General features: G+C 46.1%; 1 protein-coding gene and 1 long non-coding RNA gene across 9 annotated transcripts in view; one reads left to right on the top strand and one right to left on the bottom strand.

Moving 5' to 3' along the window:
- Positions 1-5,205, bottom strand: part of BIN3 (bridging integrator 3) — a 95,228-nt gene extending 90,023 nt beyond the window's left edge. For 3 of the 4 annotated variants that reach the window (XR_008892224.1, XR_008892223.1, XM_056571041.1), the window contains exon 1: positions 5,064-5,205. Coding sequence is in view for 1 of the 4 variants with exons in the window: in XM_056571041.1 (XP_056427016.1) it covers positions 5,064-5,071 (8 nt within the window). In the remaining 3 variants the exon portion in view is untranslated. The remainder of the gene's footprint in view (positions 1-5,063) is intronic. The other variant, XM_056571042.1, reaches the window with a different exon arrangement.
- Positions 5,164-21,653, top strand: part of LOC130367961 (uncharacterized) — an 86,535-nt gene continuing 70,045 nt past the window's right edge. For 2 of the 5 annotated variants that reach the window (XR_008892231.1, XR_008892225.1), the window contains exon 1: positions 5,247-5,318. This is a non-coding gene — a long non-coding RNA (uncharacterized LOC130367961). The other 3 variants (XR_008892227.1, XR_008892226.1, XR_008892228.1) reach the window with 3 other exon arrangements.

The following is a 21,653-nucleotide window of genomic DNA, read 5'->3' as shown; positions in this document are numbered from 1 at the left end:
GATAAGATGTATAGGGGCGGAGTATCCCCTTTAAGGACGCATGGGGTGGCCACCTGACTTGAGCCTGCACCATTGATCTGTATGAGGAATCTAACGATTGCTCATACAAGTATCTTAAGGGGACTAATAAAGTGTAAAAAAAAAAAAAACGTAACATAATAAAAATAAACAATTTTGCATCGCCACATAAAGTGAAGAGGGGGCCCAGCACACACCATCTTCTGTTTCCTGCAGCTCCTTTATCAGCTATTGTGAATCCCCAGTGGTCAGACTCTATGCCAGTGTTTCCCAAACAGGGTGACTCCAGCTGTGGACAAACTACAACTCCCAGCATGCCCGGTTGTCAGACTCTATGCCAGTGTTTCCCAAATAGGGTGACTCCAGCTGTGGACAAACTACAACTCCCAGCATGCCTGGACAGCCTTCGGCTGTCCGGGCATTCTGGGAGTTGTAGTTTGGCTACAGCTGGAGGCACCCTGTTTGGGAAACACTGATCTATGCTAATGGCCAGACTTGCAACAGCTGGAGAGAAAAAAATGCAGGAAGTGGAAGATTATGTGTGCAACAGAGTATCGGGGTGTAAATATATCAATAGGACATACAATATGTCTAGAGTGCATCCCCGATACAAAGGGGCTTCATATATGGCCTCCAAAAATTGTTAGACAAAACACCAAGAGAACGGAGTCATTGGACGAAGGTTCGCCGAAACGATCGTAGGGGTGGCGTCACTCCTGCTCTGCTGCTGGTATTATCAATCACATCTTACGAGTGGTATGCATGTTTGTATTTTTAACTATGTGCACTTTATAGAGGTCTTTTCCTGACCCTTTGATGTATGCACTTTATCCAATGCACCATGCACCTTTATTGTATTATAGTATTATGCACATGAGCAGGTAGTGTCGCCCCTTTGTGTCTAACCTCCCACAGTTAGTTTGTTCTTTCCCCTTTTTTATGTTTTTATGGAACCAATAAAAGCAATTATGTTTTAATTCTATTTAAATGACTCCGTTCTCTTGGTGTTTTATGGTCAGAATTAGGTACTGGGTGATATATTTAAAAAAATGGTGTTTTTTGTTGGATCTGATGGGTACGCTTTAAAATCGAAGGGGGTTCCAGCACTGAGACTACGACCGATCTTAAACTTTTGACATGTTTGTGCGACATCCGTACATTTGCTCTCAATGCTCTACTGTGATGGTTTATTAGTCGACCATATAAATGTTTAATTGTCTGATCTTCCTTTACCTCAACATATACTGAGTCAGGAGGCTCCATACACATTAGATGGACAATTAGTCAGGGCTGTGGAGTCGGTAGATAAATGTTTCGACTCCAACTCCTACTCCGGAGTTTTCTGTGCTTCCAACTCCGACTCCTCTGTAATAATATGTGAAGGAAAGAAAGGCAACATACCTGTCATTACCACAGGACTACTGGCTGGGAAGCCAACAGTCTACTGTACTGAACAGTTTATGTGCTGATCTGCTGCTGAAGATAGGGCAGTGGGAGGATCCAGGAAGGGGCATTCATTATAAAACATGATTTCCCTAGTAGAATCCCATAGTCAAGTTTAAAGGGGTACTCCACCCCTAGACATCTTATCCTCTATCCAAAGGATAGGGGATAAGATGTCAGATCACCGGGGTCCTGCTGCTGGGGAACCCCGGGATCGCCACTGCGGCGCCGCGCTTTCATTACTACACAGAGAGAGTTTGCTCTGTGCGTAATGATGGGCAATACAGGGGATGGAGCAGCGTGACGTCATGGCTCCGCCCCTCGTGACATCACGGCCCGCCCCCTTAATGCAAGTCTATGGCAGGGGACGTGACGACCCCCACGCCCCTTCCCATAGACTTGTATTGAGGGGGCAGGCCGTGATGTAACGATGCTCCGGCCCCTGCATCGCCCGTCATTACGCACAGAGCGAACTCACTCTGTGCAGTAATGATAGCGCGGTGCCGCATCGGCGATCCTGGGGGTCCCCAGCACCAGGACCCCGGCGATCTGACATCTTATCCCCTTTCCAAAGGATAGGGGATAAGATGTCAGATCGACGGGGTCCCGCTGCTGGGGACCCCCGGGATCGCAGATGCGGCACGGCGCTATCATTACTGCACAGAGCGAGTTCGCTCTGTGCGTAATGACGGGCGATACAGGGGCCGGAGCATCACTACATCACGGCTCCGCCCCTCGTGATGTCTAGGGGCGGAGTACCCCTTTAAGCTAACAGTCGAGTTTACAAGTTTTTATAGCCTTAGCTGAATGGCAGCAGTTTTTACAATGGTTTACAGCTTCAGTCTTGAACTATTGACCCTCCATTCCCTTCACTTATGCAAGTGTCTCTAGTCCTGCAAAAAACATATTTCCTTAATCCCTTATCAGTTAGAGGCTAGGTTACCCATGGGTTCCCTGTAACAGCAGAACACAACACTATGGAAAGTATAAGTATTGCCGCTCCTAATTGTGCGTTGTGTGCCAAATAGTAAAGCACATGAAAAGCTTCTTCACAGTCACTTAACGTGTTCGTTTTGCGGTTACATGAGGCACTGCATGCATTGATCTTTATTCTTATAGTAGAGAATTCATTAATTATAACTTTTTGTGAATTGGGACATTTAAACTTTTTTTTTTTATTCCAATCTAAATTTAGTAGGAGTCGGTGCATTGTTTGCCGACTCCGAGTACCCAAAATTGTGTCCGACTCCTCAGCCCTGCAATTAGTCAACAAGATTGGTCAACATCCCAGTAATGTGTAGGGCTTAAAGGGGTTGTCCAAGAATTAAAAGGAAAACTGTCAGCCTGTTCACCCACACTAAACCCACTACACTGGGTTATAATGTGGGTGAACAGGAGTCCATACACTGATCACTTACCTCCAACGAGGGGTCACTCAGTAGGTCCTGAGATATGTCCCCCAGAAGAAAATCTGCTGAATTCAGTGAATCGTACCCACAGGGGGCAGGGCTTCACCAGCTCAATTTACATATTCATAGTCTGTGACTCCACATCCTAGTCAAAAGTTCAGATCGCACCGGGTTTCAATCTGGAGACCTACTGCAATTGTGAGTTAGTCTGGTGAAGTGCGCAGCAGTGTGCATCTCCCTGGCTGTCAATCAAATCTACCTTTTTTCCTGTGTAAATATACACAGGGAGGAGATGAGGGGACGGTAATAACTGACACACAGGGTGGAAGTGAGGAGACAATAACTGTGACACATAGTCCGTGCAGTGCTATCACAAAGCACAATGGCCGGAATTTATCATTGTGTTTAACCTTTTTTCCGTCTATATTTGGCACTATTTTGGTTTAGACATTTCTGATGATTTTTAGTTGTAATCCACTGATTTTGCCAATACGCATTTTATGGACGGGTTTTTAAAAACTTCTAAAAAAAAAAAAAAGAAAAAAGGCGCAAGATCCCCGAAAAAAAAAGTCTCTAAACTACACCAGCCCAGACTTAGCTTAGCTTTTTGGTGTATGTGAAGAGTGAAATTTCAGAAAATGTGACCTGCACAAAATTTATGAAATGCTCTGCGGCCATTTAATAAATTTGGCGCTACTACAAAATACCAGCACACAAAAAGGTGTAAAAAAATGCTTCACTTACACCTACAATGATAAATGCCGCCTATGAGTATTACACAGCAACCACATCTACATCTACATTGCAGTTGCCATAGAAACCTCTTAGATGGTCTACATTCAGTAGAACAGTCCTGACTGGTCCCACTAGGATGTGGACACATCAGTCCTTGAAGAAGAGATTTACTATTACACCAGTGACTTTCCAGCTCTTGTAAAAACACAACTTCCATCATGTGGCTTTGAGGGCATAGTGGGAGTTGTAGTTTTTCAACAGCTGGATAGGGACAGGCTGGAAATCACTGCATTACACAATGCTTCAGACAGATCAGATACAGGAAAGAGAGTCAGAAGTATAAAGCAGGGGGGGGGACAGATACAGGAAAGAGAGTCAGAAGTATAAAGCAGGGGGGGGGGGACAGATACAGGAAAGAGAGTCAGAAGTATAAAGCAGGGGGGGACAGATACAGGAAAGAGAGTCAGAAGTATAAAGCAGGGGGGGACAGATACAGGAAAGAGAGTCAGAAGTATAAAGCAGGGGGGGACAGATACAGGAAAGAGAGTCAGAAGTATAAAGCAGGGGGGGACAGATACAGGAAAGAGAGTCAGAAGTATAAAGCAGGGGGGGGACAGATACAGGAAAGAGAGTCAGAAGTATAAAGCAGGGGGGGACAGATACAGGAAAGAGAGGCAGAAGTATAAAAGCAGGGGGGGGACAGATACAGGAAAGAGAGTCAGAAGTATAAAGCAGGTGGGGGACAGATACAGGAAAGAGAGTCAGAAGTATAAAGCAGGGGGGGACAGATACAGGAAAGAGAGTCAGAAGTATAAAGCAGGGGGGGGACAGATACAGGAAAGAGAGTCAGAAGTATAAAAGCAGGGGGGGACAGATACAGGAAAGAGAGTCAGAAGTATAAAAGCAGGGGGGGACAGATACAGGAAAGAGAGGCAGAAGTATAAAGCAGGGGGGACAGATACAGGAAAGAGAGTCAGAAGTATAAAAGCAGGGGGGGGACAGATACAGAAAAGAGAGGCAGAAGTATAAAGCAGGGGGGACAGATACAGGAAAGAGAGGCAGAAGTATAAAGCAGGGGGGGACAGATACAGGAAAGAGAGTCAGAAGTATAAAAGCAGGGGGGGGACAGATACAGAAAAGAGAGGCAGAAGTATAAAGCAGGGGGGGGACAGATACAGAAAAGAGAGGCAGAAGTATAAAGCAGGGGGGACAGATACAGGAAAGAGAGGCAGAAGTATAAAGCATTCTGGGACCGGTGAGTGGCTCTGGCAAATCACATGACTCCCATTACAACTCACACAGGGGAAGACGCCCCATTTTCCCCCACTCAACTATGCAATAACATGTCCTGATACTTCATAACGTCGTCTACAGCGTGACGTAGCACTACAAGTCTCAGCACACGCTCCAGAAGGAGTGTCAATCAATGTCAGGTCTGTATGAAGGCTCCGAACTCACCAGCTCATCTTCCCCCGGGACTTGAGGACGATCCCGTTCTCTTTCTCCCGTCTCGTTGTTTACCTTCTATAACTTCCGGGTTTCTGTCGGTCTCTAGGAAGTTGACATTTCTAGTGACGCCCTGAGCGGACGTGACGTCATGCCGTAGGCGTAGTAGGCAAGCCAAGGATGCCGCTGGTAAGCGTTTCCATAGCGACTGCTTCACGTCTGTAGTGCGCATGCGTTGAACTAAAGGCGGGAATTGTCAGTATAGAGGTGTGCGCAGACTGTGTGGTGTTCATTGTTAACTGTCTCTTTGTTTACACTGCCTTGGTGTGTGGGTGTATATATATATATATATATATATATATATATATATATTCATATATGTATTAATGTGTATATGGCTAATGTGTATATAGTATATAATATGTAATGTGTATATGCAAAACTACAACTCTCAGCATGCCCTGACAGCTGTTCGCTGTCCGGGCATGCTGGGAGTTGTAGTTTTGCAATAGCTGGAGGTCCACAGTTTGGAGACCACTAATACAGGGAGTCCCCTTAGGGTAACCATAAACAATTTTTCGTTTTTGTTCAACCCCCCCCCCCCCCCCCTTCGCCTTTTAAGAGCAATAACTCTTATTTTACCATCCACAGACCCATACGAGGGCTTGTTTTTTGCACTACCAATTGTACTTTGTAATGACACCTTTCATTTTACCATAAAATGTACAGAAAAAAAATAATAATTATTTTGGGGGGAATTGAAATGAAAATCACTCGAAAAGAAAGGTAACTTTTTTAACCCCTTAAGGACGAAGCTCATTTTGCCCGTAAGGACGAGGCCAATTTTTATTTTTGCACTTTAGTTTTTTCCTCCTCCCCTTCTAAAAATCATAACGCTTTCAATTTTGCACCTATAGACCCATATAAGGGCTTGTTTTTTGCATCACCAATTTTATTTTGTAATGACATCACTTATTTTATAACATAATCTGTGGCGAAACAAAAAAAAATACTTATTTGTGGGGTGAAATTAAAAGAAAAACGCCATTTTGTAAATTTGGGGGGCTCCCGTTTCTACTAAGTGCAGTTTTCAGTAAAAATTACACCTTAGGCTGGGTTCACACCACGTTTTCTTAAATACGGTTCCCGTATACAGTTTGGAGGAGAGGGGCGGGGCTTAATCGCGGCGCCCGCACTCAGCCGTATTCGGGAACCGTATTTAATGCAAGTCTATGAGCCGACCGGAGTGAACCGCAGCCTCCGGTCGGCTTCGTTTTCGGCCGTATGCGGTTTCCCGACCGCAGGCAAAAACGTGGTCGACCGCGCCTCGATTAAGCCCCGCCCCCCCTCCTCCAAACCGTATACGGGAACCGTATTTAAGAAAACGTGGTGTGAACCCAGCCTTATCTTTATTCTGTAGGTCCATGCGGTTACAACGATACCCAATTTATGTAGGTTTTATTTTATTTTAGTACTTAAAAATTATAACTACATGCACCAAAATTAGTATAGTTTAAAATTGTCATCTTCTGACCCCTATAACTTTTTTATTTTTCCTGCTTACGGGGCTATATGAGGGCTCATTTTTTGTGCCGTGGTATATGAAGTGACCACAAGTGTACAATTTTGGACTTTGGTATTTTTTTTACGTGTACTCCATCCACCGTGCGGTTTAACTATCCTTATTTTTGAACAGTTCAGACATTTACGCACATGGTGGTACCACATATGATTATTTTTATTTAATTTTAAAAATGGGTAAAGGGGAGGGGATTCAAACTTTTATTAGGAAGAGGTAAATCACTTATAAACTTTTTTTTTAACACTTTATTATTATTTTTTAGCCCCCATAGGGGGCTACAACATGCAATCTTTTGATTGTATATACTGATCAATTCTCTGCAGCTCCAGCCTACAATCCTCCAGCCTGCATAGCAGGCAGGGAGCATCAGATCATCGATCGGACAACGAGGAGGCAGGTAAGGCCCCTCCTGCTGTCCTCTCAGCTGATCAGGACATTCACCGTGATGGTCCCGATCAGCTCGGCTGAGCTGCCGGAGTGCTTTTACTTTCGGTTTAGACGCAGAGAGGTGATATTGACAGGATATTACTCCAAAAGGAGTGCAGGTGGATATATGAATTGCGGACATCTGCCCGGAGGGTCTCAATGACCAACTCAACTATGCCTGTTTTCTTTAGGTTACCTGTGGTCTCTTCATTCCAACGGAGATCCATAGGTAGATAAGCAGTAAAAAAAGGTTGGGGGCGCTCTCTCGTGGGTGATGGGGGCGTGGTGGAGTTGTCAGGAACCACTGCACTCTGGGGGGTGTGATGTCCCGCTGAGGTTATCAACGGTGACAGCACCTCACCTGGCGAGTGTGAAGTGGAAGGTAGTAGCGGCAGTTGTGCTGCTCGAGACCCCCTGTCCATAACCGCGATGGGGTACGGAAATAATGAAACCAGGAAAAGGAGAGTAGAAAAAGAGGGGGTTCTAGACGAGCGCTACTGCTGGAATAAAAGGATTCGGAACGCCAATAAAGCACAGGACAGTTTATTGTGGTTTAGAACAATCGGACAACGCGTTTCGGCACCAGCATGTGTCTTCTTCAGGTCCATAAAACAAATGATTCCGGCGTCCTGAAGCCTATGATGTGCTGTGGTTAGCACGCCACCACAGCACATCATAGGCTTCAGGACGCCGGAATCATTTGTTTTATGGACCTGAAGAAGGCACATGCTGGTGCCGAAACGCGTTGTCCGATTGTTCTAAACCACAATAAACTGTCCTGTGCTTTATTGGCGTTCCGAATCCTATTATTCCAGTATCGCTCGTCTAGAACCCCCACTTTTTCTACTCTCCTTTTCCTAGGTAGAGAGTGGAGATCCTAGAGGATCTGGAAGTAGCATCACCGATAGATCAGGTTGAGTTAGGCCAAGTAGGAGGTACGAGAGCAGGGCCGCCCTTCTCTACACCTTGCCTAGGTAGTAGGGCTACAAAGTTAGGCTAGGGTCAACTTAGGTACCCTAGGCCCCTATCTATATTTCCACCCTGGTCAGGTAGAGATCCCATGAAGGGACCACGACATGGGAACTTCTCCCCCCCCCCCCCCCCTCCCTCTTTTATGTAATCTCCTCAAAATCATATATGGTTCTTTTGGGGGTCTGGTCCTGCCCCTTGGAGCAATGTATTATCATACTATCCCGAAAGGGATTATGACATCCAGTTTTGTTCCATTCCATTACTCCATACATATATGCCTTAAAATGCCTCATATTTTTTATTATGTCCTACTTAGATTCCTATATTCTATACGCAAATGCCCTAAAATAAATAGTTTCTAGTCTCTCAAAAATGATTTATACACTTCTTGTTCTTTATAGATACTGATAGTTGTGGGGATTGTTGAGTGATATGGGGGACCATCACCCCTAAGTTGGCAGGACCCTGTGTGCCACGTATAACTAGGGCACATAGTGATGCTCCCCCATATGACCGGCATATCCCCCAATAAAATCAGTGTCCAGCTTAAAATAGGTGCTCCCAACAATAGTTAGTATACTCATTGTATCTTGGCCACTACCACAACTTTCCCTTATATGGTGTACAGTTCACAAAATACATATTAAGTAGCCCAAATCGCTATTATACTTTTGATCTGGCCAAACTATGAGCACCGATATCGGCATCTATGTCCGGCCTGGCAGCGACATCATAGCGGGGCGTGACCTCTGACCTATCTCTCTGGCACCAAGATATGATGTCAGACGCCATAGGACACAGGCTGAGAGCACGCTGTAGCCTTCAGTAAACAGATGGCTCCCCGCCACTGCAGGTTCAGCGCTCCGTCCATGGACCATATCCGGAAACAGAAACGGGACCGTATTCCTGGGATTACAGTTAGGACTACTCACCTAAGGCGGACATACCCAGGTCCCTACTGTTGCAACTTCATAACTACATGTTGAGCATATTGTATCGGATGCTCTCTATATTTTGGGCCACAAACCAAGTGCATGACTACTTAGCTTAATATTGTGGCCATCAACTTAGCTGCTGATTCTTGTTTATTTGGAACAACTGTCTTTTTTCTCCCCTGATGACACCATAGCCTCATGGTAGAAACACATTGGGAGTTACAAAATAACATAATGCATATGATGCAATAGCAGCATACTATACATTGAATTTCATACCATCATTGGTACTGCGGACATTCGCTATTCTTAACCCATTATTTGATTAATTTGGATATTTTGACTTTTCTTTTGGCATGGTGTTGCTCTTATTATAATTAGAATAAAAGTTATGTTTTATGGCACCTTCCCTCCCATCAATTTTTAGATTAATTAATATACATAATTCTAAACCGGGAGCATATAAAAGCCTATGTCAGGATTCGGCAGGCTGGAGGTAGATCCTCTGTGTCAGAGAGGGATTGGCGTGGACCGTACCGGTGGACCGGTTCTAAGTTGCTACTGGTATTCACCAGAGCCCGCCGCAAAGCGGGATGGTCTTGCTGCGGCGGTAGCAACCAGGTCGTATCCACCGGTAACGGCTCAACCTCTCTGATTGCTGAGACAGGCGCGGTACAGAAGGACAAGGCAAGAGCAAGGTCGGACGTAGCAGAAGGTCAGGGCAGGCAGTAAGGGTCGTAGTCAGGGGCAACAGCAGAAGGTCTGGAACACAGGCTTGGGACATACACAAAACGCTTTCACTGGCACAAGGCAACAAGATCCGGCAATGCTGGGAAGGGGAAGTGAGGTTAAATAGGCGTGGAGCAGGTGGGAGCTAATTACACTGATTGGGCCAGGCATCAATTAGTGGTGCACTGGCCCTTTAAATCTTAGAGAGCTGGCGCGCGCGCGCCCTAGAGAGCGGAGCCGCGCACCAAGGACGTGACAGCCGGGGACCAGGACAGGTGAGCAGATTGGGATGCGATCTGCGAGCGGGCGCGTCCCGCTATGCGAATCGCATCCCCGCCGGCAGTGTCAGTGCAGCGCTCCCGGTCAGCGGGTCTGACCGGGGCGCTGAAGAGAGAAGAACGCCGCGAGCGCTCCGGGGAGGAGCAGGGACCCGGAGCGCTCGTCGTTACAGCCTATATGCAAGAATTGTTGATTGTTCCCTATAAGTTTATTATTTTTCCGTATATGAGGCTTATTTTTTTGCACTATGATCTTTAGTTTTTAACGGTATCCTATTTGTTTTGATGGGACTTTTTTTGGTTGTTTTTTTATTCTTTTTTTATAAACATTGCGACAGCATTCTTGTTGTTTGGTATTTTCTTTGCTTTTACACCGTTCACTGTGCAGAATCATAAGCATTAGATTTTAATAGTTTGAACATTTAGGCACGAAGCGATACCACATATGTTTATTATTATTATTATTTTTTTTTGTAAAATGGGAAAAGGAGGGTGATTTTATTTTTTATTAGGGGAGGGGCTTTTATATAAAAAAAAAATTTACACTTATAAGACCCCATAGGGGAGCTCTGCTTTCCATGAATACAGGCCTGGCTAAGTCATTGGATTGGTGATCCGGAGACAGGTTACAAGACCCTCCATTTTAGCTCATCGGACATAAACGTGGGGATTGAGCCCACTAAGCTAACCAACATATCTTATTTAATGCTTTAGACAGCGTGATCTGCATGGATTATGGCATTTTAAGAGTTAATGACTGGCAGCATTTAGTGTCATTAGCAATGTGTTTCTTGCTACTGATAATAGCCCACATTCAACGTTATAAAGCCATTATAAGATTCACTCTATAGATAAGACAGGAAGGACAAGGAAAACAACAACTGGTAGGGGAACAATTCTCCGGGGAAGGGATCAAGCAACCCAACAAAGAAATTTCGAAGACTGATTCAATCCCAGGACAACTACATCCTCGAGAAGCAGTCTGAATGACCGATTTTGGCTTTCACCAATTCCTTCATCCTACATATCCTATTAAGAGTCTTAATAAATTCCACCTTCAAGGTGGTCACAGAGGATTTCCAATGCCTAGGTAACACAACACAGGCAGTCCAAGAATTAGACCCTTCTTGGCCTGCCCTGAGTAGCCTGGGACCTAAGAAAGTAGAACCATCTCAGGTTTCGGGAAAGAGCATCAGGGCAGACCACACTGTAGAGGTTAAATACAGAGGCCCCAAAAGAAGCGATCAGGAGGCAATTCCACCAGATGTGTAAATACGTGCTTTGGGCACCCAGGCAACTCCAACTGCTGTCAGAGGACAAGGGGGAACATTTCATGAATCCTCACTGGGCATCTGTGCCAACGAGAATGTTAAAATTCTTTACCTGATTTATGTGTATGGAGAAACATTTTGGAAAGGTCCACCGAGAAGGACCAACCCAAATCACATTAACCCCTTGGCAATGTTTCAGGATGACGAGTCAGCCTCAGCAGATCCTCGCAGCACTCCATAGACTAGAGAGACCACATGAGAGGGAGGAAAAGAAAGGACAGATAACTGTTTGAAAGAGGTCAGTGATCTGTGCAGATAATATGGGAGTATAGAGCCATAGAAGCGTTGCAACCATCTAAAAAGTAAGCCTATTACCCAGAGATAAAAGGGAAGACTGAGAGAGGGAGAAAATGGGAGACTGAGAGGACCTTCCGTGGACGCAACGTCACGTCAATAGGAGAAACCTAAAAAAGTGAAAGCTGTCTGAAAATGAGCATTGTTAAATGGGGGAGTCAACAGACCAAATCTGGAGGAGAGAGCCTGTCTCACAATGATAGACTCCCAAATTGGTAGCAACAGAAGTTATGGCTTCATCACTCCTGCAACACAATCATGGAGTACCAATTTGTTGCCATGGCAACTGGAGGACTTTTGAAGGCTTCTGCATGTGCAATAGTAGATATTCTGCTACAGCCTGTCACAGGTAAGCTATACTAGCAAACTTTAAAGGTCAATGCAATAGGAATTGAAGTGAATAAGCAATCAACAATTGCTTATAAGGCCGGGTTCACACTAAAGAATATCCGAACAGAATTACGCTTTGAAATTCTGCTCAGTACTTCTGGTGCTGGAGAGACCCATTGCTGACAATGGGATTTTGCTGCACAGAGGACACTAGTGAATTTAAGCAGCAGAGCTTTCCTCCGCTAAAATTTCTTCACCAAAAGAATTACTATTTTTATTCTTTAGGCAGGATACCCTACAAAATGCAATGCCATCTTTTTGGATGGATCTATATGCGCATGCGGTTTTAGCGCTGGCTAATTCAGTCAGTGCAAGTGTGAATCCAGCCTTAAAGTCTCCGGGGGGGGGGGGGGGGGGGGGGTTTACATTTTTTTTTTATTATATATTAAAACATCTCCCCAATAAAAATGTAAATCACTCCCTTTTCCATTTTTTTCAAATAAAAATGTTTATAAACTCCAAGAAAACCCCTTTAACGTGTGTGTTTTAACCCTTGGAGGATGAAGGACACATGTGCGCAGTGCTCTCAGGAGCTGAGCATGCTTCATACCCTGTGGGTTGCAGTTGTCAATCAAAGTTGATTGCAGTTTCTAGATGTAGGAAATTAGCTTGCCTGTTAGCTCAGGCAGGAGATCGTGACCACCTCATTGAAATCTGAGAGGACAGGCAAAGGTCATTTTAATAAATGTGAATAAGTCCCTTCCCTTATAAATGTTCAAATCACCCCCTTTTCCCATTTTTCAAATAAAATAATGTAACCAAACATAAACATATGTGGTATTGTCCCATGCATAAATGTGTAAACTATTATAATATAACACGAATTAAACTGCACGGCCAATGGCATAAACTTAAAAAAGCACCAAAGTTCAGAATTGCTGATTTTTGGTCACCTTTTATACCAGAATTTTTTTTATAAAACAAGATCAAAAAGTCTGCCGCGGGGATCCGATCATCCAGAATGGCGGACTGAGGTCCCCTCACCTGCCTCCGTTGCCTTCCACGGGTCTTCTGCTCTGGTCTGAGATTGAGCAGACCAGAGCAGAAGATGACCGATAACACTGATCAGTGCTATGCCCTATGCATAGCAGTGAACAGTATTAGCAATCGAATGATTGCTATAAATAGTCCCCTATGGGGAGTATTAAAGTGTAAAAAAAATGTGAAAAATCCCCTCCCCCAATAAAAATTGCCCATTTTCTCCATTTCACCACCAAAAAGTGTAAAAAAAAAAAAAAAAAATTAATAAACATATTTGGTATCGCCGCGTGCGTAAATATCCGAACTATTAAAATATAATGTTAATGATACCGTACGGTCCAAAGTCCAAAATTGCTGCGCTTTTATAACATTTTATTTAAAAAAATATATATTAAAAATGTATTAAAAGTTTTAGATATGCAAATATGGAATCAATAAAAAGTACAGATCAAGGCTCAAAGAATTAGCCCTCATACCACCGCATATACTGAAAAATGAAAACATTATAGGTCTTCAAAATAGAGGGATTTTAAACATACTAATTTGGTTAAAAAGTGTGCGATTTTTTTAAGCGCAACAGTAATAGAAAAGTATCTAATCATGGGTATTATTTTAATCATATTGACCCATAGAATAAAGAACACGTCATTGTTACCGTAAATTTTACGGCATGAAAACGAAACCTTCCAAAATTAGCTAAATTGCGGTTTTCTTTTTAATTTCCCCACACAAATAGTATTTTTTTGGTTGCGCCATACATTTTATGGTAGAGTGATGGCATTACAACGGAAAACTGGTCGCGCAAAAAACAAGCCCTCATACTAGTCTGTGGATGAAAATATAAAAGTTATAATTTTTTTGAAGGTGAGGAGGAAAAAACTAAAACGTAAAAATAAAAATTGTCTTTAAGGCCAAAATGGTCTGAGTCCTTAAAGGGTAGCTCCCACCATCCTATTTTCCTATTTTTTTTTTTTTGCTAGCCCGTTCCCCCCCCCCCCCCCCCCCCCCCGCTACGGCACTAGCCCGTTCCCTCCTCCCAACCCCCCCCCCCGCCCCGCATACCCCGTTCCCTCATTACACTTGCAGTTACTACAGAGTCCGGCAGCGGGCGTGCAGGGACAGCGGCGGCAATGAGGAGGCGGCGGCGATGTGCGGGAGGAGTGGCCTCCCAGCCAGTGGCCGGGGAGCCAATGCGCTCGCTCCCGCCTGTCTGAATGACAGGCAGGGAGCGAGTGCAGCCTAACTGAAAAAGGACTGATTGCCACTCAAAAATCAGTCCTTTTTCAGTGGCCGGTTTTTAAATGTAAATTAAACCTTTTTAATGAAAAAAATAATAATAAAAGTATATTAGAGATTTGTTGTAGTACATAAGTACTACAACATATCAAAAAATAAAGTTGGTGACAGTGCCCATTTAAGGGGTTCAAAAAAAAGTTTGGTTGCTGTGGGCAACTGCTCCACTAATTCTGTGCACAAGGTTTGGTAAAATAAGGTTTAAGAATTTTTGGTTGTTTTTTTTTCTAATGTTTCATTTTCCTATTTTTATTTTAAAATAATCTTGCAGTATTCTTTCTCACCACTAAGCCAAAAACTCCTATAAAATGTACCTGAAGTTAGCAAAACCTTTTTATATGATGTAGAAAATAACATTATATGTATACTGTATTTGTAATTTACAAAGGAAAACTTTTCCCTGAGGGAAAAACTGGCACTTTCGTATGATAAAACTTGAAAGCTTTATTGATCCATATTAAAAACATGTGCAAAAATTGGGGGAAGAGTAAAATATATAACAAAAAACCGACACGTTTTTGGATAGAAACCCTTTTTCAAGGCATGATGTGAACAGTATGAAAACCCGATCTTATACTGAATTTCAGGACGATCCGCCCCCAATCACATTTCCAGGAGCTCACACAGCTGAGAGTTATCCCTCGATGTACCTCATGATGCACCAGTACAAACCATTAGAAAAAACATACATGTGCAGATATATAAATGCAATACAAAATGTCATGATAAATAGCAGCAAAAAAAGCAGGAAAATGCACATACACATTAATAAAAATCGTCGTGGCGCAGCACAGGCTTTTTTCGCACGCTTCTCTGGCAGCAGGTTAACTCTCTCTGACCGGACCAGAGGATCATAACATGTATTCACTACTTGCTTTACACATTTCTGCAGCCAATAAATTTTCGCCTCCCCCCTTACTTTTCGCGTGCGCTCTCTGCACGCAACACCATACACATGACTCCATACACTTAAATGGTGGTTTGCAGCACATTAGTAAAGTCCTTTACATAGGGGGGAGTAAACTTTAACTGGTGGCAACAGCTGTAGGCACACACCCGTATCCTTTTCGTAGGACACCAAAGAGCTATGTGATAGCCTGGGGGTGTAGGGTATATGGGATGTAGCTGTGCGGTAATTAAAGGGTGTCTGATTAACCCTTTCTATTCGTGACGCCAGGGTGAGGGCTCCTCTGCAATGCTTGTCCTACCGCCACCCTTCCCAAGAGCGATAGAGAGGTATGGAATAATTGAATGTCCACAACTGGATAGTTTGCTGAAAACAGTCAGAACTTTTACTGAAGATTCAGAGATGTGGAATTCCTATCGCCCGACACCCGGGACTAGCAGTTTTGGGCGCCGGCAGGTGAATTTGTCCGGCCCATAGCCCGGCTTCGGGCAAGCAGGGCCGGACCTGACAAGCTCGGACGCGATCTGCAGTCTGTATGGAGCGGGCTCCCGACTCCTGCCCGCTCCATACTCTGCAGCCTGTGTCCTCCGAAGCAGAGCAGGGGAGATGAGAAGCTGTGTACAGTATTTGTCTTCTCTCCCCTGCTCTAAAGACGTGCGGGGGGAGATGAGGGGGCGTGGCTTCTTGCTCCCCGTGCAGACCTGCGTCCTCTGCCTTCACTCCCCCCAGCTGTAGCTTCGGAGAGCTGAGGGGAGGAGGCGCGTCTGCACGGGGAGACTGTATGCGGCGCTCTGCAGTATGTATGGAGCGGGCTCCGGATTCCTGCCCGCTCCATACTTTGCAGCCCCCGGCTGTTCTCAGTAGCCGGGGGCCACCGCTAATAGCCAGCATGCGGCTGGCTATTAACCCTTTAGATCGCCGCTGTCAAAGCTGACAGCGGCGTCTAAAGGGACATGTGAATGCTCCCTGGTGGGCTAGTGGGGTGGATCGCCCCCCCGTAGCGCGATCGCAGGGGGCGATCCACTATAGAAGTAGCCAGAGGACTTAACTCAGCTTCCTGCTGTCCCGCTCTGTCACTGATAGAGCCTGGCTGGACTAGGCTCTATCAATGGATCACAGAGCACACAGATTAGTAGAGTTCAATAGAACTCTATTCATCTGTCTGAGGAATCGAATGATTCCTCCTATAAGTGTAATAAAGTGTAAAAAAAAAAAAAAAAAGTTTTAATAAAAGTTTTAAAGACACACATTAACCTAGTGGTCTTCAAACTGTGCCCTTCCAGATGTTACAAAACTACAATTCCCAGCATGCCAGGACAGCCGTTGGCTGTCCGGGCATGCTGGGAGTTGTAGTTTTGCAACATCTGCAGGGCCACAGTTTGAAGACTGCTGCATTAACCCCTTCCATGTTAAAAGTTCAAATCACCCCCTTTTCCTATATAAAAACATGCAAACATAATAAAAATAAACATAATTGGTATCGCTTCAGGCGTAATTGTACAACCTATTAAAATATAACTGTTACGCCGAGCGCTCCGGGTCCCCGCTCCTCCCCGGAGCGCTCGCTACACTCTCCCCACTGCAGCGCTTCGGTCAGATCCACTGACCCGGGGCGCTGCGATTCCGCTTCCAGCCGGGATGCGATTCGCGATGCGGGTAGCGCCCGCTCGCGATGCGCACCCCGGCTCCCGTACCTGACTCGCTCTCCCTCGGTCCTGTCCCGGCGCGCGCGGCCCCGCTCCCTAGGGCGCGCGCGCGCCGGGTCTTTGCGATTTAAAGGGCCACTGCGCCGCTGATTGGCGCAGTGATTCCAATTAGTGTGTTCACCTGTGCACTTCCCTATATCACCTCACTTCCCCTGCACTCCCTTGCCGGATCTTGTTGCCATCGTGCCAGTGAAAGCGTTTCCTTGTGTGTTCCTAGCCTGTGTTCCAGACCTCCTGCCGTTGCCCCTGACTACGATCCTTGCTGCCTGCCCCGACCTTCTGCTACGTCCGACCTTGCTTCTGTCTACTCCCTTGTACCGCGCCTATCTTCAGCAGCCAGAGAGGTGAGCCGTTGCTAGTGGATACGACCTGGTCACTACCGCCGCAGCAAGACCATCCCGCTTTGCGGCGGGCTCTGGTGAAAACCAGTAGTGACTTAGAACCGATCCACTAGCACGGTCCACGCCAATCCCTCTCTGGCACAGAGGATCCACTACCTGCCAGCCGGCATCGTGACAGTAGATCCGGCCATGGATCCCGCTGAAGTTCCTCTGCCAGTTGTCGCTGACCTCACCACGGTGGTCGCCCAGCAGTCACAACAGATAGCGCAACAAGGCCAACAGCTGTCTCAACTGACCGTTATGCTACAGCAGTTACTACCACAGCTTCAGCAGTCATCTCCGCAGCGAGTGGCCGCTCCTGGTCTACGCCTATCCTTGCCGGATAAATTTGATGGGGACTCTAAGTTTTGCCGTGGCTTTCTTTCCCAATGTTCCCTGCATCTGGAGATGATGTCGGACCAGTTTCCCACTGAAAGGTCTAAGGTGGCTTTCGTAGTCAGCCTTCTGTCTGGAAAAGCCCTGTCTTGGGCCACACCGCTCTGGGACCGCAATGACCCCGTCACTGCCTCTGTACACTCCTTCTTCTCGGAAATCCGAAGTGTCTTTGAGGAACCTGCCCGAGCCTCTTCTGCTGAGACTGCCCTGTTGAATCTGGTCCAGGGTAATTCTTCCGTTGGCGAGTATGCCGTACAATTCCGTACTCTTGCTTCAGAATTATCCTGGAATAATGAGGCCCTCTGCGCGACCTTTAAAAAAGGCCTATCCAGCAACATTAAAGATGTTCTGGCCGCACGAGAAATTCCTGCTAATCTACATGAACTCATTCACCTAGCCACTCGCATTGACATGCGTTTTTCCGAAAGGCGTCAGGAGCTCCGCCAAGATATGGACTTTGTTCGCACGAGGCGTTTCTTCTCCTCGGCTCCTCTCTCCTCTGGTCCCCTGCAATCCGTTCCTGTGCCTCCCGCCGTGGAGGCTATGCAGGTCGACCGGTCTCGCCTGACACCTCAAGAGAGGACACGACGGCGCATGGAGAACCTCTGCCTGTACTGTGCTAGTACCGAACACTTCCTGAGGGATTGTCCTATCCGTCCTCCCCGCCTGGAAAGACGTACCCTGACTCCGCACAAAGGTGAGACAGTCCTTGATGTCTACTCTGCTTCTCCACGTCTTACTGTGCCTGTGCGGATGTCTGCCTCTGCCTTCTCCTTCTCTACTGTGGCCTTCTTGGACTCTGGATCTGCAGGAAATTTTATTTTGGCCTCTCTCGTCAACAGGTTCAACATCCCAGTGACCAGTCTCGCCAGACCCCTTTACATCAATTGTGTAAACAATGAAAGATTGGACTGTACCATACGTTTCCGCACGGAGCCCCTTCTAATGAGCATCGGATCTCATCACGAGAGTATTGAACTTTTGGTCCTCCCCAATTGTACTTCGGAAATTCTCCTTGGACTTCCCTGGCTTCAACTTCATTCCCCAACCCTGGATTGGTCCACTGGGGAGATCAAGAGTTGGGGGCCCTCTTGTTCCAAGGACTGTCTAAAACCGGTTCCCAGTAACCCTTGCCGTGACTCTGTGGTTCCTCCAGTAACCGGTCTCCCTAAGGCCTATATGGACTTCGCGGATGTTTTCTGCAAAAAACAAGCTGAGACTCTACCTCCTCACAGGCCTTATGATTGTCCTATCGACCTCCTCCCGGGCACTACTCCACCCCGGGGCAGAATTTATCCTCTCTCTGCCCCAGAGACTCTTGCCATGTCTGAATACGTCCAGGAAAATTTAAAAAAGGGCTTTATCCGTAAATCCTCCTCTCCTGCCGGAGCCGGATTTTTCTTTGTGTCCAAAAAAGATGGCTCCCTACGCCCTTGCATTGACTACCGCGGTCTTAATAAAATCACGGTTAAGAACCGCTACCCCCTACCCCTCATCTCTGAACTCTTTGATCGCCTCCAAGGTGCCCACATCTTTACTAAACTGGACTTAAAAGATGCTTATAACCTCATCCGCATCAGAGAGGGGGATGAGTGGAAAACGGCATTTAACACCAGAGATGGACACTTTGAGTATCTGGTCATGCCCTTTGGCCTGTGCAACGCCCCTGCTGTCTTCCAAGACTTTGTTAATGAAATTTTTCGTGATCTTTTATACTCCTGTGTTGTTGTATATCTGGACGATATCCTAATTTTTTCTGCCAATCTAGAAGAACACCGCCAGCATGTCCGTATGGTTCTTCAGAGACTTCGTGACAATCAACTCTATGCCAAGATTGAGAAATGTCTGTTTGAATGCCAATCTCTTCCTTTTCTAGGATACTTGGTCTCTGGCCAGGGACTACAAATGGATCCAGACAAACTCTCTGCCGTCTTAGATTGGCCACGCCCCTCCGGACTCCGTGCTATCCAACGCTTTTTGGGGTTCGCCAATTATTACAGGCAATTTATTCCACATTTTTCTACCGTTGTGGCTCCTATCGTGGCTTTAACCAAAAAAAATGCCGATCCCAAGTCTTGGCCTCCTCAAGCGGAAGACGCCTTTAAACGACTCAAGTCTGCCTTTTCTTCGGCTCCCGTGCTCTCCAGACCTGACCCTTCCAAACCCTTCCTATTGGAGGTTGATGCCTCCTCAGTGGGAGCTGGAGCTGTTCTTCTACAAAAAAATTCTTCCGGGCATGCTGTCACTTGTGGTTTTTTTTCTAGGACCTTCTCTCCGGCGGAGAGGAACTACTCCATCGGGGATCGAGAGCTTCTAGCCATCAAATTAGCACTTGAGGAATGGAGGCATCTGCTGGAGGGATCAAGATTTCCAGTTATTATTTACACCGATCACAAGAACCTCTCCTACCTCCAGTCTGCCCAACGGCTGAATCCTCGCCAGGCCCGGTGGTCTCTGTTCTTTGCCCGATTTAATTTTGAAATTCACTTTCGGCCTGCCGATAAGAACATTAGGGCCGATGCTCTCTCTCGTTCCTCGGATGCCTCAGAAGTTGAACTCTCTCCGCAACACATCATTCCACCTGACTGCCTGATCTCCACTTCTCCAGCCTCCATCAGGCAAACTCCTCCAGGAAAGACCTTTGTTTCTCCACGCCAACGCCTCGGAATCCTCAAATGGGGTCACTCCTCCCATCTCGCAGGTCATGTGGGCATCAAGAAATCTGTGCAACTCATCTCCCGCTTCTATTGGTGGCCGACTCTGGAGACGGATGTTGTGGACTTTGTGCGAGCCTGCACTATCTGTGCCCGGGATAAGACTCCTCGCCAGAAGCCCGCTGGTTTTCTTCATCCCCTGCCTGTCCCCGAACAGCCTTGGTCTCTGATTGGTATGGATTTTATTACTGATTTACCCCCTTCCCGTGGCAACACTGTTATTTGGGTGGTCGTTGATCGATTCTCCAAAATGGCACATTTCATCCCTCTTCCTGGTCTTCCTTCAGCGCCTCAGTTGGCAAAACAATTTTTTGTACACATTTTTCGTCTTCACGGGTTGCCTACGCAGATCGTCTCGGATAGAGGCGTCCAATTCGTGTCTAAATTCTGGAGGGCTCTCTGTAAACAACTCAAGATTAAATTAAATTTTTCTTCTGCATTTCATCCCCAATCCAATGGACAAGTAGAAAGAATTAACCAGGTCTTGGGTGATTATTTACGACATTTTGTTTCCTCCCGCCAGGATGACTGGGCAGATCTCCTTCCATGGGCCGAATTCTCGTATAATTTCAGAGTCTCTGAATCTTCCTCCAAATCCCCATTTTTCGTGGTGTACGGCCGTCACCCTCTTCCCCCCCTCCCTACCCCCTTGCCCTCTGGTCTGCCCGCTGTGGATGAAATTTCTCGTGACCTTTCCATCATATGGAGAGAGACCCAAAATTCTCTCTTACAGGCTTCATCACGCATGAAGAAGTTCGCGGATAAGAAAAGAAGAGCTCCTCCCATTTTTTCCCCTGGAGACAAGGTATGGCTCTCCGCTAAATATGTCCGCTTCCGTGTCCCTAGCTACAAGTTGGGACCACGCTATCTTGGTCCTTTCAAAATTTTGTGTCAGATTAATCCTGTCTCTTACAAACTTCTTCTTCCTCCTTCTCTTCGTATCCCTAATGCCTTTCACGTTTCTCTTCTTAAACCACTCATCATCAACCGTTTCTCTCCCAAATCTGTTCCTCCCACTCCTGTTTCCGGCTCCTCGGACATCTTCTCCGTCAAAGAGATCCTAGCTTCTAAAAAGGTCAGAGGGAAAACCTTTTTTTTAGTGGATTGGGAGGGTTGTGGTCCAGAAGAGAGATCCTGGGAACCTGAGGACAACATCCTAGACAAAAGTCTGCTCCTCAGGTTCTCAGGCTCTAAGAAGAGGGGGAGACCCAAGGGGGGGGTACTGTTACGCCGAGCGCTCCGGGTCCCCGCTCCTCCCCGGAGCGCTCGCTACACTCTCCCCACTGCA

This window comes from Hyla sarda, chromosome 4 (assembly GCF_029499605.1).
Source record: "Hyla sarda isolate aHylSar1 chromosome 4, aHylSar1.hap1, whole genome shotgun sequence".
Taxonomy (NCBI): domain Eukaryota; kingdom Metazoa; phylum Chordata; class Amphibia; order Anura; family Hylidae; genus Hyla; species Hyla sarda.
The sequence above is the reverse complement of the archived record's forward strand: the minus strand, read 5'-3'. Positions and strand labels throughout refer to the sequence as shown.